This window comes from Chrysochloris asiatica, unplaced genomic scaffold (genome assembly GCF_000296735.1).
Source record: "Chrysochloris asiatica unplaced genomic scaffold, ChrAsi1.0 scaffold00156, whole genome shotgun sequence".
In the NCBI taxonomy this organism is placed as follows: domain Eukaryota; kingdom Metazoa; phylum Chordata; class Mammalia; order Afrosoricida; family Chrysochloridae; genus Chrysochloris; species Chrysochloris asiatica.
The window spans coordinates 4,081,882-4,101,688 of record NW_006408674.1 but is presented as its reverse complement, the minus strand read 5'-3'; the positions used below and the strand labels follow the sequence as shown (position 1 = coordinate 4,101,688).

The following is a 19,807-nucleotide window of genomic DNA, read 5'->3' as shown; positions in this document are numbered from 1 at the left end:
CCCACTGGGCAGCACACACAGATGACAGAGCAGCCCCCCAGGATTGGGAGAACTCACTCGCGTCTGCAGAAACATCACTGGCTACAGAGGTTGAGGCTGCTGAGTCGCTGGAGGAATTCAAGTCGGGAGTGACCTCTAAGGCTGGTTTTCTTGTGACAATCACGGCTTGCCGCGGGTCCCGAGCTTGGCGGAGGATGGCCAGGGCATCCGTATGTGTGGCCCCTTTGAGAGACTTCCCATTGATGGACAGGACCTCGTTGCCCTTTTGAATAGTCCCTTCCTGGGAGGCCAACCCATTTGGGAACACTCGGTGAACCTGAGCAAACCAAAGAAGGTCAGGATCCAGAAATCTCCAATCAGTCAGCTCAGGTGCGTGGTGGTGTGCCATGCAGTCGGTTCTGACTCATAGCGACCTGGGTAGGGTTTCTGAGGCTGTAAATGTTTACGGAAGCAGGAAGCCTCGTCTTAGACTGAGTTGTGACCTGCTAAAATATGTGCTAAATTCCTGGCCCTTGTCCCTGTTGATACATGATCCTGTTTGGAAATAGGTGTTTCCCTTTGTTATGGTAATGTGGTCATAGCAGGGATGTTCCTCTTAAACTAGATTAGAGACAGAGACAGATGCTGTGTGAGAGTTGTCTACAAGCCCAAGAGCCAAGGAACACCTGGGCCTTCTGACAAGGAAGAAGTCAAGGCCCAGGCTGTCAACTGGACTTTCAGCCTCCAGACTATGAGGAAATGTGTTCTTTAAAGTCCTGGTGTGACTCTGCAGGTTAATGTGCTCGACTGCAAGGTCAGTTTGAACTGCAAAGTCGGTAGTTCAAGCTCATTAGCCACTCCTCAGAAGTCCTATACAGAGTCACTTTGGGTCAGAAACAACTCGACGGCTTTTAACAACAACAACAACAACACAGAGGTATCTGTGTTGCAGCAGTACCAGCTAAGGGTGAAAGGCAAATTCCAATGGACACAGTTAAGAGTATTCAGTGATTGCTTACATGGGCAATCCCTCAAATGGGCAACAAGACTCTTCTTTTTTCTCTAACTTGTTTTGGTGTTGGAGAACTTCTATGATGTGGTCAGATGTGGTCTCAGTCCCCAGCCTACAAGACCTAAGTATGAAGCAGAACCTCTGTTGTAAGTCTCAAGTCTGTCACTCATCTATACACTAAGCAGAAACACTACCCATTTCCCACCTCAACGTGTTGGAAAGACACTTTAGAGACACACCAATGAGGGTCCTGCATGGTGCTTGCTCATGGGTGGTGCTCCGTGTTACTTCCCTTTTAATGGGTCTAAAGAGGAACAGGCATGCTCAAACACGGAAAGAGGAAGACACTCTTATGCGTATGTTCAGTCAATGTACACTGGGTCTTCCGGGTTCATACAATCAGTTGATATACACAGCTGCTACTTTGCCTCTGGTCAGACAACTGAACACTGTGGAGGGAAATCTCGATTTAAGGGCAGAACCAAAGGGCTATTCCTATACGCACACTCTGCTTCCTTCTCTTCAACTAGAAAGTGAACTGCAACCCCAGGAATGTCTTCACAACACTTCTCTATGTGGTTAGTGACAGAAAGAGGGACTTAGGGGTTTTATGTGCATAATCAGGGTAGAGAACTTGGAAAGAGATTAAGGAAGTTGCTGCTCACACTGTTGATTCTGAATGACTGGCAGGGATGTCCCAAGTCATTATTGCAAGGCATTGTGGTGTGCTTTATGCTGGCTGGAGCTGTGAGCTGGAATAATAACGTGCCCAGCACACCCACATAAAGGGCACCCCGGGACAACATCGCTGTGTGGAAACAACAGCATACTTGGCTTTAGAGAGAGGGGCAGCTGTCTCACAGCCTATCACAGCATGATTAGAAACCCCCTGGGCCAAGTACAGGTAACCGGAAACACAGGGCAGAGGGTAGCAGCCAACGCTGATCAAATAGCCAGGATCAAATAAAGCAGGTCCACAGGAAAACATCCAGTTCTGCTCCCCTCCCCACACCTGCCCCAGCCTCTATAGGTGTAAAGCGAACATGGGCTGGGGCCTCTGAGTGTGCACAGTGTGAAGGCAGTGGCTGCTGCTTGTTCTCATCAGCTTGCCCCCTGCATCCCAGTCTCAACCAACCGTCACCTCAGCTTCACACTTGTCCAGCTGAGCCTTTTCCTTCTTCAAGTAGGTGAAAACAGGAAAACAGCCGTCTCCCTGGATGGTGCTAATAGCTAAGTGCTCAGCTGCTAACCAAAAGATCAGAAGTTCGAGTCCACCCCCAGGTACCTCAGAAGAAAGCCCTGGTGGTCTACTTCTGAAAAATCAGCCATTGAAAGTCACATGGAGCCCAGTTCTATTCTAACGCACATGGGGTCACCATGAGTTAGCGTCAACTTGATGGCAACTGGATTTACAGGACCCTGCTTCCTCAAGGCCCCTTTCTATACAGTTGAAATGCCATTCTATGCAGGTGATGGCTGTTTCTCTTCAGATGAAGAGCTTTTATATCCAGGTGACAATGAAGGTGTTCTGTGCCACGTTGCCTGATCAAGTTGCCAATCCTGACTATAAAGTTTTCTAAAACTGCCTCTGTGGTCATAAACCTCCTTGTCTAAATGTTTAATGGTCCATGTCTTCAAAATGATCCGTACTTTCAAAAGAGTAAGCTAAGCTATTGAATAAAACCTAGTATAAAATTTTTAAATCTCTTTCCAGAATCTTCAAAATTGTAGACATTTGGGCCTCCACCTCCCAAAGTTCTGTTCAATAGTTGTGCTGTGAGGATAATAATCTGGATTTCTTTTGTTATATCAAAGTTTTGGGGGTATGCAGAGACCTTCATTAAAACTAGGATTGTGATGTGAGTCACATATGGGGTCATACAGGGGACTCTTTCTGCAGATAGTCAAGGTGGGGAGGACAGAACAAGGTGGGGAGGCTGCTTCTTGGAAAAGGCAGCCCCGTTCCCCAATGGATTGGTGTCATCCATCTTCTGTCCCTTCCTGGCAAGTGGCGCCCTCCTTCAGCCCCAGCCTCTGCCTCTGACCTGCCCCCATTACTGGGCTACTCACCGTGATCACTTTGTTTTCTAGATCCACTCCTCCTGCCAAGCTGAACCCGAGGCCAGCTCCTTCCTCCTTGTGCAAGATGGTGACGTGGATGCTGTCTAATTGCTGCAGAAGAGGAAGATGTGTGTGTACAATATCTTAAGGTAATAGTATTAGTGATTTTAAATATCTATTAAAGTCAGACCGATTTGATCTCAAATCCCATCATGTCCATGCTACAAGCTACGTCACCTCAAACTTCAGTTTCATCATCTACAGAGGAAGGACTACACTTTCAAGAGTCAAGGGAAGCTTAACAGAAAAACATGTGCACTTATCAGCAAACACTGTTCTTATTCTTTTCATGATACAGATATAATTTATTACTAAATATGTGTACCTTGATATCTTGGTTGTCATAGACACTTTCCACATGATTTGATCTGCTAGTTCCTAAGGCTTGAAGGGGCAGGAAGGGTAGTGTCCACTTCCTCCTGCAGCCACACAAGCTATTCAGTAAAAGGGTCCTATCAGCCCAACTCATTGTGGTGTGTCTTGCCTCCAAAAATCTCAAGATGCTTATCATGAAAAGCTAACGTTTTTCTTGTCCTCTCACACACTTCCCCTTCACACCCACACTCCTGTAGGCAGACATTTGTCATGTGGAAACCCTAGCGCTTGAGAGACTGCATCTTTACCTTTTCTGACCTCAGTGGCATGAGGTAAGGTTTTAGGACCGTAGGCTCACAAAGCTAGGGGTCGACAGTTTTGGAGGTTTGGTGGCTCTTTCTTGCTTTCTGTTCCTCCCAGCTGACATCTTACCTGGACACGCGTTCATGAACGCACACAGGACACTGTACACCTCTGCCTGGACAGCTCTCAGCTTCCCTTGAGTCAGAGGTCCCTGCCCTCTCCAATTCAGGACTAGGGTCTCAAACTGACATGCCTCCAGGAGTCAGGAAATTAGCTTCCATGAGCAAAATGGGCAGATGCATGACACTTGGCAATGAGAATGTTAAAGAATGCCTCTTCTGCTCTGAAGGGGACAGCTGCTACACAGGAGCGTGCTGGGAAAGGCAGAGCTGAGAAACAGGTTTTGAGTCAGGATTTGTAATGTGTAGAATGGAGCCTCGAATCTGGTTCCATGTACTCCTGGGAGTTTGCATTCCCACCCTAAATACAGGGAATCAGAATCTACATTTGAATAAGATCCCCAGATGATCCTTAGGAGGACCTCCTTTAAAGTCTAGATCCAGCTTCCATATATCCGGGAGGAGATGCAAATTCTCAACAGGAGGTGGAACCGGAAATGAACTGCTTCAAGCCCTGGTTTTGAATTAGATAATTAAAAACAAACAGACACCTTGGGGACCAAATGAAATACACCTGCAGGTCCTCTTAGATCTAAGGTCACCGCAGTTTGCACCTTGGTTCTAGAGAAAACATTTAAGTCAAAGGACTCACTTTCTCAAAGCCTGGCTTGTCTCTGAGATCCTTTGATTGGGAGTTCCCAAGACCTACAGAGTCCTAAAAGGAGTCCAGGTGTGGTGCTGTGGGGTAATACACTGGACTGCAAAGTCCGTGTGAGCCACAAGGTTGGCGGTTCAAGCTCACCAGTCGCTCCTTGGAAACCCTATACAGGGTTGCTATGTGTCAGCACTTCACAACAACAACCAGACCTAAATGGAGGAATGCACTTCACTGCCCTCCTATCCCAACACTAGCCCAGTGCTCCCAGTGTTTACCCACATATCAGCTCATTAGCCCTGTAGCAATTCTAAAGTTTAAAAGCAAGTGCTCTCCAAAGAAGGCTCTAGGCAGGTCAGCTCTTGGTTGTTAACACACTTTTGCCTTCATTGTTCATTTGAGCCAATAAGTGGTGTAGGGGTGTTGAGCCCAGTGTGCGAAGAGTTAGAGCACAGAGAAGGAATCTCCCTGACCTGGAAATTCCCACCACCATGCAGCCTTATATAGAAACAGAGCATCTCCTTGTGCTGTTAGCTCAGTCCGCAGGAATCAGATACAAAAGCCCAGGAGGGCACAGAGCCCAATATCCTGCACTCTACAGAGTGCTGGGCCCCACCTCTGCCCTTTCCACACACTTTCTGGTCATGCTCAGAAACCATATAGAAAGTGGGACTTTCAGAATGACTTGGCTGGCCTGAGGTCAGTCACCTCAGCAGCAGAACTATGAGAGCTGTGTGGTGTGACAGTTGTCATTAGACAGACACAGTGTTCTCAGGCCATACAGCGTATTCCCATAGAGCTGCTAGCTGGAGACTCACACCAGGCTATGGAAATAGCACCAAACCTGCAGACAGAAAACCCGGACTCTGACCAAGCACAGACCAAACCCTGAGCCTCGCCTTGCTCACATATTAAACAGTTTATAAGATGCAATAAGACAGTATATTGAAGGACGAGAAAGCAGATACAAGCACATAAGATGCAATAAAAGAAGTTCCCTTCCAGGAAGATCTGTGGCCAAGGTTCATAATGTCCCTCTAGCACCGACATAACCCGGGTCTGGTGTTCACTCTTGGGAGCTCTGGGATACTCAGACTGCTTCCCACCGGCCACTGAGGTGACCACACAGCCTGCAGTCAGGTCCTGGTCCCTGACAAATGTGTACAAAGGAAATCTACCTTTAATGTCGCTTCGTCCAGAATCTTCACTTCTTCTATGAGCGTTTTCAGTTCCTCTGTGCTCAGCAGAGAGATGACGGATTGACCAGACTGAGGGGAAGTATGGGTCCAGTCACTGGTCTCCTTGGGCTCTGCCAGGCCCTCTGTGTATTCTCTGAGCTCTGAAAGGCTTTTAGAGGAAGAAACATCACATTGTAGAAATAATGATATTAACAAAAGCTCACATTTATTGCAAAATTACTCTATTTCAGATGTGATATAGTCTATTACTGGATGCAGCAGAACTTACAAGTAGATACTAGCATCCATACACTATACAGATGAGAAACAGAGTTTCTTAGGCTGTAAATCTTTACAGGAACAAAAGGCCTTTTTTTTCTCCCACAGAGAGGCTGGTGGGTTTGAACTTGCAACCCTGTGGTTAGCAGTCCAGTGCTACATGTCACAGCATCACCAGGACTCCATAATTGGAGCTTAGAGAGTAAATAACTTATCTATGGCCACCCGACAATGAAAGACTAAGATCCAGGATTCAGCATTATAGAGCATTGTGTGTCTGACTCCAATGTCTATGTTGTAGATCTCTGTTCCTCACCATGAAGGGCATCTAATGCTTCAGACACGTCCACACTAATGCCACCTCCACTCATCTGTCCGTTTCTCATACTGTGGTGACTCATTGGCTGCTGTGATGCTGGAAGCTATGCCTCTGGTGTCTCAAATACCAACAGGGTCATCCATGGTGGATGATTTTCAGCAGCACTTCCAAACTAAGACGTGAAAGAAAGACCTGGCAACCTACTTCCCCAAATTAGCCAACAAAAACCCTGTGGATCACTGTCGAATACTATATAGTGCTGAAAATGAGCTCCCCAGTTGGAAGACACTCAAAATGCCCCATGGGCACAATGATGGACTGCAACAGACTAAAAATCATGAAGATGGCCCAGGACCAGGCAGCATGTTCTTTTGCTGTACATGTGGTCACAATGAGTTGGAGTCCACTCCGGGGCAGCTAACAACAACAAGTATTAGAGCTACAGTCAGAGCACAACCTTGGTGCCCAGCAACTGAGGCAGATGCCCTTTCAGACACACTCTTATCTCTTTCATCTTCCGCAGCTGCTGTCTCCCCCGGCACTGACACGTGGTGCCCACTTTGCCTGGAGAAACTGGGACCCTCCTACATGGCTGGTAGGACTATAAAATGATGCAACCACTGTAGAAAAAAGTATAGTTCTGTCTCAAAAAGTTGGAAATAGAAATCCCATATGACCCAGCAATCCCTCTACTAGTAGAGATCCTTAAGAAATAGGAGCTGTGAGATGAATTAATGAAATAATTAAATGAAATATATATGGAGTTCTGGCAGCGTAGTGGTTGCGAGTTGGGCTGCCAACCTCAAGGTCAGCAGTTCGAAACTACTAGCTGTTCTGCAGGAGAAAGATGAGGCTTTCTGCTCCCGTAAAGATTTACAGCCTTGGAAACCCTGTGCAGGGTCACTATGAGTCGGAACTGACTCTCCATGGTACTTAACAACAACAACAACATATATATAGATTCATTTCACAGCTCTTAAGGATCTCTACTAAATAGAGGGATTGCTGCTCTTTGGAAATCCTCTATAGGGTCACTATGGGTCAGAATTGACTCAATGGCACTTAATAACATAGATAGATAGATAGATAGATAGATAGATAGATAGATAGATAGATAGATAGAGATGTATAGATATATATACATGTTCATTGCCTCACTACTCACAATAGAAAAAGATGGAGACATCCTAAATGCCCATCAATAGAAGGATGGATAAACAAACACACAATGGAATACCATGCAATGTGGAAGAATATAGGTGAATCTGTGAAACCCCTCATACATTGGATGAACCTGAAGGACACTTTACTAAGTGAAATTAGTCAAACATAAGAAGACAAATACTGTATGAGACAAGTATTGTAAAAAGTCAAGAAATAGTTTTCATGCTTGAAAATAAAAATCATTCTTTGATGGTTACCAGAGGTGGGAGTGAAGAGAGAGAATATTTACTAGCTGTAGGGTTGTTGTTGTTGTTGTTGTTAAGTGCTGTCGAGTCAGCTCTGACACATAGGTGTAGGGCAGGCACGTGTTAATTTGGAGGGGGGTGGGCAATATACAACAAAAGGGAGTTTGGCAGAAGACACATAGGGAGCAGTGTATGAGTCAAAGGGCATATACACATTTTTGTGGTTGTTGTTAAGATCCCCTGAGTCAGTTCTGACCCATAGCGACCCTGTATAGGATTTCCAAGGAGCAGCTGGTATGCTTGAACCACTGACCTTACAGTTCAAACTGACTTTGCATTCCAGCGCATTGACTCACAGTGCCACACCAAGACTCCATCTAGACATATATACATGTTAAATACACAATCCTGCAATAAAGTGATCTATTGGTAGATACATGGACAGAGATAGGTTGAGTGGATATGGGAGGCACAGTGGGAGTATACCCAGATTTAAAGAGGTTTTGGAGGATATTTGTACATGGTATTTACATATCCATGAAGGTGGTAAAGCATACAGGTGACAAAGGTCTGAATACTTCCTAGACATTACCAAACACCTTGAAGGAATGAGCTTCTGGATCTGGGGGCTCAGGACCATAGTCTCAGGGGACACCATGGTCAATTGTCATCACACAGTCCACAAAGACAGTACTATCCATCTTACTTCGGTGAGTTGCATCTGGGATCTTAAAGGTACAGCTATTGGTCTCTCTCTGTGCTGAGAAAAGAAGAGTGATGAAAATGATAGGGTCTTGGTATCAATTATCCAGGGGACCAATGGACCATGTGAATATCAGTGCCCATGATCCTGAGACCAGAAGAACTAGATGGTACCCAGCCACCATTACCAACTGTTCTGATAGGGATCGCATTAGAAGGTCCTGGATTGGGAGGGAAAAAGTGTGTAACAAAACTCAAAATTATAAAAGAGTACCAGATTTACTGGTCAGAAAGAGGCTGGAAGAAGTCCAGACTATGGCCCTTGATCAATCTTCAGGTCTGAAACTGAACTCAGCCTCATGGCTCAATTCCTAGCCAACAGTAGATACTTACGGGGAGACAGCAACAGTAGTGAAGTGTGCACACCATGGACTGACTGGTCAACCTATCACTGAAGATCAGAAGAGCAGTGTTTCCTAAGGACAACATTCAGGAGGGTGAGTGGAAACCCAAGGAAAACTGACGCCACTATGAGGGGAATGCAGTCATTGAACTGAAGTGCATGATTTGTTCAATGTAAAATGATGACTTTCTCTGTACACCTTCACTTTAAAAAAAGATATATAGGATTGTTAAAGAAAGAAAAGTGAGAAAGATGGAGAGAAGCTTCCGGCGAAGGAACTCACTTGAGCGAGTACCCCGTGTCCGAGGCAGGCATTTCAGTGAAACTGTTTGCCGCTGGCTCTTCATTGGACGGTGATATTGGAGAGGCTCCTTCCTTGGGAATGCAAGGAGTCTGGCCACAAGAGACTGAAGATGAAAGGCAGAGCAAGGATTTCATGACGGCAGATGACACTTGGCTGCTGATCGAGTAGAGTTTACTCGTCTTTTCATCCAATGGCTTCACCTCACAGGACTGGGTTCTGGTCAGAGGGAAGCTCTGAGCCCTCTGGCTCGGTGTCTTGACAAAGAGGCTTTGTGACTCCTCAGTTGGTGCTGACAGCAGTCTCAGGAAAGGATCTGGGCCAGGTGGGAGGGTCTTCTGAGGGGGCTGCAGCGCTGGCAGAGGGGACACAGACACACCTGTGTCACTGGCCTCTGAGGCTGCAGGGGCACCTGGAGGCAGCTGCTCTTTCTCTGACCGCTGTTGCTCAACAATGGACGGAGCCCCTTGCACACAGAGGCTAGAAACCTGTGCTCCATCCTGCCTTCCAGAAGCTTTTGCTGCCTCTCTAGAGTGGGGCTGGAAGCTCAGTCTCTGGAATCCTCTCTCTGGAAGTTGAGAGGAGCCAAAGGTTTCAAATGAACTGATCCTCTGCTTGATGGAGGAGGAGGCCCGTGGGTGTGGCCCAGACTGCTCCCTGGGTACAGGCATTGGCTGGGAAGATGAGGCTGCATTGGGCCATCTTTTGGGGTCTGGAGCACGGCTCTGCAAACCTTTCAAGCTTTGGCGAAACCAGGCTGGCTTGGGGGCCACAGGAGGACCCTTCTTCGCAGGGCCATTGTCCTCTGTCTTGTAAACTTTGGGAGCACCTTTGGAAGCATCCAGTTTGGGCAGGGCCCCATCTGGGCGGTCCTGCGTCCCATCTTCACCCAACTGGACGCTGGACTGTAGCGGCAAGTGTCCATGGCTCTCAGTCATGATGGGGCTGAACAAGTTTTTGATGCAGTCAGAAATTCTAACCCAAGGGTCTTCAGCTGTGACGTCAAGACTATAGTCCATCCGAGCCTGCCTCTTAAGCACTGGGTGTTTGATTGGGGAGTTCTGATGCACTAGAGAGAAGAAACAAGGCAATAGCTGTGCGTTATACCTTAAAGTTGTTTTTCTTCCTAAATTCTAACTCAAGGCTGAACAGCAAGAAGGATTTTAGATTAGATTAGCAGAGTGGTAAACCCCTCATTGGGTATGGCCAGGTGCTATTACCTGACTGACATGCCAACAGATAGGATCAAAGAACCAGAGGTAAGAATTAACTTCATAGCATATTAGAGTTTTAGAACTAAACGCGTTTCCAGAGACTCTCTGGCCCAATCTCTGGCATTTTACAGCTGCAGAATCTAGGGCTCAAGAAGAGTAAAGGGCTGGCTAGTGGTAGCCAAAGCTACTCTTGAGGCTTTTCTGGCACAGCATACTCAGTCTTGGAAATACTGAAGGCAACACGCTGAAGGCAGTATTCCAGGATGGTGAGTGCCGGTATCTTTGGACCAATCCCCATGGGTTCCACCCTCCAGTGGATTTTCTAGGTCCAACTGTGTTCCGTTACCAGAACCACCACCTCAATAACAACAACATCACTAACCCAGTTAGCAGGGGTCCCACCAGGGCCTCTGGTAGCATCTCTTCTGTCTTGCCTCCCACAGCCCCTGGAGACCTTTGACTGCTCATCAGCCCAGTCATCTTGTCAGCACAGAACACCCCCGTCCTCAGGCCAAACTCACATTCTTGCCTAGCTGCTGGGTCTTTGTCCAGAGGCCCTTTCTTCTGGAAGGTCTAAATGAAACCCTACCTGGGCTGGCTCTCCTGCCTGGCTCACCCTCTGTGGAAGCTGTAGTCTTCAGGGCAACTCCAGGTCCCGGACAGCAGGCAAGGGTGTAGGGGGTCCCCCCTACTGCGCCTTCCTGAAGTGACTGAGGTGGCAGCAGCTCTCTTGCTTCCTGTGGTGTAAACAGGAAGCGAGACTGTGTCAGAACGGTAGCCTTTGGCTGTGAGAAGGCAAGACACACTTTGACTGGGAATGGAGGGCGGATGAAGCGTCTTAGATGGGAGCTTCATCAACAGCATTTTGGAGAGAGTTGTTCCTCCCTCCTTACTGCCTTCATGACCCATGTAGTCTACTAAACTCAGGTTAGAACACTCGCAGGAACATTATGTCAGTAGCTGTTCAGTATTTAGCAAGGACACATCAAAAGATGACATACACTCAGCATCTGTGCCATTGCCCCCCTTTGCAACCCCCAAGGTGACATTATCAATCCAGTGCAGAGCTGCACCCCTCTCCACCAAGCCTGGGTACAGTTTCAGGCTCTTTCATAAAACAGCCAGGTTTTAATAAAGAGCAAGAGCAGGCACCACATAGATATCTCTTATTCCATTCAAGTCTGGATTATAATGTAGCACAAATTGGATGCTCTCAGAGCTCAGAGGAAGGAGGGCACACCAGTCCTTGTCTAGAAAGATTTTCAAGACAAGCGATTTTTGTCTGAACAAAGAGAAAGAGTCTTCCAGATAGAAAGGTAGAAGAAGAATGTTCCAGAGACATACATACACAGAAGGAAAGACTAAGCATGATCTCTTCTCAGAAGAAAAGCATGAGAAGGCAGACAGACATCAGCCGAGTGGCCCTCCTGTATTTGATGTACTACAAGACATCAAAGCAAGAGGCTGTCTCCATGTTTCCTTGGGTTGAGAGCCAGATGTAATGACCGGCTCTTTTACAAGTCTACAGACTCCCTTCCAGAAAAGGAAGGAAGGAGTAACAAAGCAGCAATTGAGACTAAAAAAAGAAATAGCAGGTGTCTTTTGCCCTAAGTATTTCCTGGAAATAAGAGGTCCACAGGAGTTTGACATGTGTTCACAATGCATTTACAAGTGTTCCCTGCCTCAGCTCAGCTCTGCTATTATGAAACTGAACTTTAGGAGAGCGTTTTGAAAATACAGAGTGATTAACCACCACAGAGCAATCATTGGATTTCTTGCAACAGCCCCTTGAAATTCAAGGGTTGCTCAAGACATTGGAAACTGGCGCTTTACAATAAGCACTGAACTACTAATTACAAGGTTGGTTGTTCAAACCTGCCAGTCACTCCTTGGAAACCTGATACAGGGTTGCTGAGTTGTAACTGACTCTACAGCACTTAACAACAACAACAAGACTGTCATCTAACAGAAAAAAAAAAAAACACCAAAAAAACCCACATTACTCAAGTTCAATTGAACTCTAAGATGACTTCAACTCTCCTTTTACATATAAGACTTTCTATAAGGAGGCACTTTGGGTACCAAACAAGTAGTCAACAAAACCACATTTTGTAACAGACACAAATGCATTTTGACTTTGAATCAACACACCTGATGTTGCATCCTTTTTATAGAAGCTCGTTTTAAATTAGCCTCTAATACGACCTTTTTAAAGATTGAAGAGCAAAGATGTCAGCTTGAGGACTAAGATGAGCCTGACCCAAGCCATGGTATTTTCAATAACCTCATATGCATGCGAAAGCTGGACAGTGAATAAGGAAGACCGTAGAAGAATTGATGCTTTTGAGTTATGGTGTTGAAGGAGACTATTGAAAGTGCCATGGGCTGTCAAAAAGAACCAATAGATCCATTTTGGAAGAAGTGCAGCCAGAGTGCTCCTTGGAGGCCAAGATGGCTAAACTTCGTCTCTCATGCTTCGGACATATTGTCAGAAGGGACCAGTCACTGGAGAAGGATATCATGTTTGGTAAGGTGGAGGGTCAGAGAAAAAGAGGAAGACGCCCAACCAGATGGATTGGCCAAGTGGCAGCATCAATGGACTCAAGCGTGGCAACAGTAGTGAGGTTGGCCCAGTGTTTCGTTCTGCTGTGCATAAGGTCGCTATGAGTCGGTACCTACTTGATGGCACCTAACAACAACAACAAACGACTTTCATAGGAGCTCCAGTAGTATAGTGGTTACGAGTCGGTCTGCTAACCTCAAGGTCAGCAGTTCGAAACTACCAGCTGTTCCATGAGAGAAAGATCAGGATTTCTGCTCCCGTAAAGATTTATAGCCTCAGTAACCCTGTGCAGGGTTGCTGTGAGTTGGAACTGCACATAACCACTACCAATGCTACTATCTGAGTAATGTTTCCTGACACTGTGTCTGGTGGTCAAGAAAGAGAGAAGAAAACAGAAAGAGAAAAGAAAAACAGAGATATGGAGTTCTCAGGGAGGGGAGAAAGAGTATTTTAAACACAGGTGATTGTTGAGTTGATATTCTAGAAGAGGTAGAACTTCTCTTTGGTCGAAAATATTCAGAAGGGTATTTTACTTGTGGAGGTTAAGTTGCCTTGATATGGGAAAGATTTGGAGTTGTCCATTAGCATCTTCCAAAGAGTCTTGGAACCTTGGCGAGAAAAGATGGGAGGGAGAAAAAATGATAGATAGATAGATAGACAGATAGGTGGAGAGGTAGATATGGAGGTAGATAGGGAGGTAGATAGATAGATAGATATAGAGGCAGATGGATGGATGGCTAGATAGATAAATACATAGATTGATACACAGGGAGGGAGAAAGCTAGTTAAGTGCCACTGAGTCCGTTCCTACTCAGAGCGACCCTGTATAGGGTTTCCGAGGAGTAGCTAGTGAGTTTGAACTGCCGACCTTTCAGCTAGCAATCCAACCCTACAGCGCCACACCAGATAGATAGGATAAAACCTGTGAGAGCTAGAAGTCAATGAAAGTTTTTGCCTTTCATAAGACAGGTTGCAGTCTTATCATTTTCTATGGCTCCTTTTTGAGTTTTCCTTCTCTGACAAGTTTCCACTCTTGCCTAGGTTTTAGCTTTCACAGATTTTATTATAGATAGACAGACAGAGAGAGACAGACTGACTGGTCTTAAAGCAGGGTGGTCCATTGCTGTCAAAGAGAAAAACACTCAGGGAGAAATCCCCAGGAATGGCCGAGGAAATTTTAAGAAGAGTAACGTCACATAAACTGCTTCCTGTTTTCGGTTGTGCAATAATGCTTTCTCTGTGGTCTTCAATGGCCAGGACAAGTATATTAGAGTCCTTTGTGCCTTCTAGAGAAAGACAATGGGAGAAGGGTCCGTTGGCCACATGGGTCAAAGTCCATCGACAGAAGAGAGCAGCGGCATCATGTCCTTAGAGCTGCAAAGCCTGGGGACTCAGGAGGGACCTGTGTTTTCAGACAGGTGTCTGAGATGAGGCAATGTTGTATGAGAGGAAGCTGCCCACATGTGTGCTCCTTGTTTGGCCTTCCCTGAAGACATCCTGATTCCTCCTCCAGCCCCTCCCTTAGGGATATACCCTGCCCTATAAGAATACCAACACACCCCCAAATCTACTGTTATCAGCTCAATTCTGACTCATGGTGATTTTAAACAGTGTTTCTAAGACATTAAATGTTAACAGAAGCAGACAGCCTCAGCTTTCTCCTGCCGAGTGGCTGGTAGTTTTGAACTGTCAACCTTGTGGCTAGCAGCCCAACACCTGACCCACAATATCACCAGGCTCCTTACAAGGGAGTTTCCAAGTGTTTGTGGGGAAATCCCATTCTCTTTTAATTCCATTTTGCAGGAAATTTTTGAAATCCCCTCGTACAAGTCCAAGGCTGGCTCATGGGCTTCACCGGGACAGAGATTTGCAGTGAAAACTCCACTCCTCCCTTTCTGGTCTTAACCCAGGTTCTCAGCCTCCTCGGACCAAATGTGCACTTCTAGACTCAAATCACTTGAACCTCAGGGATAATGAAATCTTTACTTAAAGGAGGAAGAGCGGGGGATAGATCCACCTCTGCACCCCGATCACACACTGCTAAACAGGCCACATCCTGCCAGCTCTCTGCACAGCTGCACTTCATTCTTAGTAACCTGGCTTTCTTCTCCCCTGCCTTTGCTTTCAAGTCTCTGTACTCAACGTTCACCTCCCCCAGCTCCCACCACCACCACCACTCGGGGCTTTCTTACTTTCCCTAAATGGGTCAGTCCTTCTTACAGGTTGTTAGAGGGTATTTCCAGAGGTTTCAAAAACCACCTGTCTTGTGCAGCAGGTGGAGGGGTAAGGATGTGAAAGGCAGTCTAACAGCGAGAGATTTGAGACGGAAACAAAATCCAGCCCATTGCTGTGAAGTCAGTTCTGACTTGTGGCGACCTCGTGTGGTACAGAGTAGAATTGCTCCATAGGATTTTCTAGGCTGTGATCTTTATCTCGCTCCTCGTAAAGACTGTTGTTGTTGTTAAGTACTGTTGAGTCAGTTCTGACGCATAGCAATCCTGTGTAGGGTTTCCAATGAGCAACTGGTGGGTTTGAGCTGCTGACTTTGCATTTCAAACCAACCTCATGGTCAAGTGCTTATCCTACAGCGCCACACCAGGACTCTGTAAAGATTGTTTATTGTTGTTGTTAAGTATCATTGAGTCAGTTCTGACCTGTAGCGACCCGGGATAGTGGTTCGGAGGAGGAGCAACTGGTGAGCTTGAATCACCTTGCAGATCAAACTTGATTTGAAGTCCAGCACATTAACTCACAGAGCCACCCAGGACACCTTGTAAACATTACAGCCAGAAAATCTTAGGAAGCAGTTCTGCTCTGCAACCCCTGGTGTGCCACAAGTCAGAACTGACTTGATAATTAGGGCTTTTGGGCTTCCCACAAAAACTCTTCCAGGAAACGAAAAGCTGGAGATTCACCAACAAAGAGTTCTATCCCTCTCACCTCTTGCAACGGGCCTCCAGGGGTTCTGGAATGACACGTAGGAAAGGGACCTTAAATCTCAGTGAATAGTGGGTGGGTACCCAGAAACCAGTGAGTAATCTTGGACTTCAATTTTGGATCTGCCCCCAGCACTCCTTGGAAACCCTATACAGGGTAACTCTGAGCTTTAACAACAAGAAGTTTCAAAACTCAATGCTTTTAGCACTGAGGTTTTAACTGCGCCTTCTCTCTGGTAATTTAGCACAGAACAGGAGAAACTTTGATTCTTCCACTACAAACATATTGTGGATATTCGAGAACAACCACCTGACACATGCTCTTACCTGGCCACAGGAGGACAAAGTGTGTCCAGAAGAACATACGGAGTTCTCTCTCTCTCCCAGACTCCTTTGGGGGTCACTGTCACTTTTAAAGTATTTTCTGGGTGGAGGCTTGGGCTTGGAGGATGTGGGCTTTCTCACCAAAATCTCAAAAGATTTTTTCAACCTCAATGGTGGGTGGCCATCCTGGCTCCCAGGGAAGGGCGGGCTGTCCTGGGGCAGACTGGCTGCTGTCGTGGACAGCACCTGGTTGTCCTGTCCAAGGTGCAGGCGGGAACTGTGTGCGCTGACTTCCACATCAGGGGGCTGCTGCTCACTGCCACCACTTCGAGGACTCCCTCCTGGGGACCCGGACATGTAGCTGCTATCGCTGCTGGAGCGGACCATGATCTTCTGAGCCCTGCGCTGTGGAGGTGCTGAGTTCTTCTCCTGCTCCTTCTCCGAGGTGGGCCGCCCGTGCCAGCTGCTCTCCAGCCTTTTGACACCTGTGTGTGAAGCACTACACTGAGCTTGCCAAGATTAAAACAGCCCTGGCCTTGCTCAGGACAGCCACAGGCAGGGCACCACTGGTTTTGAAACCTTGGGCTTGGTCTTGGGCTTGGTCCCTGAGAAACTATGACTGTAGGTATGGGAAAAGCATTCAAACTTTGTGAAACTCCATGGAGTGGGCATGGAGATATTCTACCCATATTGCCTATTAAAGAAGGACTTGCCCCAACTATGGGGAGCAGACCCTAACCAATGACTGATGGAGATGGGGTTATAAAGGCCCAGCCATTTCTGCCTAACTTGGGACAACTTTAACGAGTCATTTTAGCTCCAGAGCACCAAGGGTGGTTGAAGCTGTTGGGTCGTCAACTCAACTCCATTATTCCTTCTGCCTGGTAATCCCAATGACAGTGTCTAATAAATATCCTGCACACTAAATCCCATCTCAGAGTCAGCCTCTTGGGGGACCCAACCTACAACACGCCTTTTCTCAACTGTAGTGTCCCTAAACTGTGGCACTGTGGGTTAATGTACTGGACTTCAAGGTCGGTTTGAACCACAAGGTCAGTGGTTCAAACCCACCAAGCTGCTCCTCAGAAATCCTGTATAGGGTTGCTATGAGTCAACACTGACTCAACGGCACTTAACAACAACAACATCAAAGAGATAAAGAGATTCTCTGTGAAGGATCTTTAAATCTTGTAAATCTTGTAAAAAGAGGTGACCGTTTCTCTCTAGCTGATGATGAAGTGGGGAGTCCTGGTGTAGCGTCTTAGGATAAGCACTCTTCCTCAAGGTCGTTTTGAACCACAAGGTCAGTGGTTCAAACTTACCAGCCGCTCCTTAGAAACCCTATACAAGATCGCTATAAGTTGGAACCTACTAGATGGCACTTAACAACAACAGCAATAATGAAGTGAAGCCATAAAAATCATTGATACTTAGCCATACCCCTTCTTTCTCTTCTCCTCCCCACCCAGCCTTTTTCCCAGCTTACAGCCCCCCTTCCCATCCTTTCCAGCACTCATGCCATCTACCCATGCTTGAAAGGTCCTCCTCTCTGGTGGGAAATTGTCCAAAGTGTCCCTTTCATAGCATCGCAAGTCAAGGGGATAGGAGCAGAGTAAAGCCTGGCCTCTTGCCCAAATTTCCGCTCACCTTGGGAGACAGAGACAAGCAGGGGAGCCCTTAGGCAGCACCTGCCTTAAGAGAGAACTAAGGCAGCCAAGCTCAAAATCCAAATCCTATTACTTTTTCTTCATTATAAAATAGCATATTTTCATTAGAGAAAACTCAGCAACAAAAAAGAAGACCTTAGAAGTAAAAAACCATGTACAGTCCTCTCAGTTAGAGATGACCGCTGTCATAATTTTGGCATGTTTCTTTATCATTTTTCTCCTGAGTATATGTGTATTAGGTAGATGGGAAAGGTAGACAATAATACTTGAAATTAAATGTTGTATTCTTCCCTTTTCTCCGAATGTCCCTCCAGACTGTGTAACTTTCTTGTCAGTATGTCGTTAATTTTATCATACGAATGTTCTAGTGATGGGTCAATGCCCATCAGTTGGGTATTGAGGTAGTGAGTGTCCCAGTTTCTGAAGTCAGCTAGCCTGGGTTCCCATCCCAAATCCTCGTCGTATTCAGTGGTGTGACTTTGAATGAGGCACCCTAACTTCTCAGTGCCTCACTTTTACCTACAAAACTTGTGTAGAAACTTAATGTGGTGCTTCAGTGAAATCATGTGTGAAAAGAAATTAACACAACATAAGAACTTCATAAATGTTGCATATTATATTGATCGTATTATTTCTAAATGTTTTTATCATTAGAAATGGTTCTTGTTAGGTGGAGTTGATTTTGATTCATAGTGACCCCATGTGACAAAGTAGAACTGCTCTATAGGGTTTTCTAGGCTGGAATTTTTACAGAAGCGGATTGCCAGACCTTTCTGCTGCAGAGATGCTGGGTAGGTTCAAATCACCAAGCTCTCAGTTAGCAGCCATTAGGGCTCCTGGATTACAGAGACTAGGGGTAGCGAACTTAAATGCCTGCAGGGACTAGTGTGTGGATGACAACCTAGTAAATGACAACAATGAATGATGGATAAAGACCTGGAGAGTTTTTGCCCCACTTAAAATGACTCAAGCTCAAGATAATCTGCAAAATTTTGTACCTCCCAAGAGCAAAGATGTCAGCTTGAGGACTAAAGTGCACCTGATGCAAGTCATGGTACTTTCAATAATCTCATATGCATGTGAAAGCTAGACAATTAATAAGGAAGACCGTAGATGATTTGAGTTGTGGTTGGAGGAGAATACTGAAAGTGCCATGGACTGCCAAAAGAACAAACAGATCTGTGTTGGAAGAAGTATAGCCAGAATACTCCTTGGAAGCCAAAATGACAAGACTTCGTCTCTCATACTTGGGACATATTGTCAGGGAGGGACCAGTCACTGGAGAAAGATATCATGTTTGGTAAAGTGGAAGGTTGGAGAAAAAGAGGAAGACCCCCAATGAGATGGACTGGCACAGTGGCAGCATCAATGGACTCAAACGTAGCAACAGTTGTAAGGTTGGCCCAGAATTGGGCATTGTATTATTCCATTCTGCATAGGGTTGCTATGAGTCGGTGCTGACTCTATGTCACCTTGCAAAAACAACAACAAACAATGCAAAAATGTGGGCAAAATTTCACTGGTGGGCTTCCAGATTTAACTCTAGTCTATTTACTGTGTTTTGATGGATTTCATTATACATCTTTGGGATAGAAACTGAGTTAATGGTTAAACTCTAAGCTTTCTAAGAAGGCAAAGATATTTCAAGTCCAAGTCCACCATTTTCCTTACCTTCCAGATTCCACTGATGTCTCTCCTTTCCAAACTTGATGTTCTCTGCAGCCTGGGCTACGGCTTCTTTGAGTTGCTGTTCAGAGATCTGGAAAACATCATAGCACCGCCTCAAACGAGTACTAGGACCCTGCATCAGGCTCCAAGTACTTTATGAGCTCCTGAGCTGGGCTCCTGGATTCTGTTTGCTTCCCTTCTAACATATTCTGCAAATTCTACTTCTACAAATGTGCTGGGCATCAATGATTCCCCGGTATTTTCAAGATAAGTCCGAAGCCCATTTGACTTTTCAACTTTCTCCTTACTGAAACTTATTGTAAAATTTTAGGCAGACTTA

The 19,807-nt window shown here is 46.0% G+C and overlaps 1 protein-coding gene across 2 annotated transcripts in view; it reads right to left on the bottom strand.

Annotated features, from left to right (window-relative positions):
- IL16 (interleukin 16) overlaps window positions 1-19,807 on the bottom strand; it is an 88,911-nt gene that overhangs the window by 3,772 nt on the left and 65,332 nt on the right. For both annotated transcript variants that reach the window (XM_006870916.1, XM_006870917.1), the window contains exons 10-16: window positions 19,471-19,558; window positions 16,136-16,617; window positions 10,899-11,046; window positions 9,078-10,164; window positions 5,683-5,851; window positions 3,062-3,163; window positions 58-316 (exon numbers count right to left, since the gene is read on the bottom strand). In XM_006870916.1, coding sequence (XP_006870978.1) covers window positions 58-316; window positions 3,062-3,163; window positions 5,683-5,851; window positions 9,078-10,164; window positions 10,899-11,046; window positions 16,136-16,617; window positions 19,471-19,558 — 2,335 coding nt within the window. The remainder of the gene's footprint in view (window positions 1-57; window positions 317-3,061; window positions 3,164-5,682; window positions 5,852-9,077; window positions 10,165-10,898; window positions 11,047-16,135; window positions 16,618-19,470; window positions 19,559-19,807) is intronic.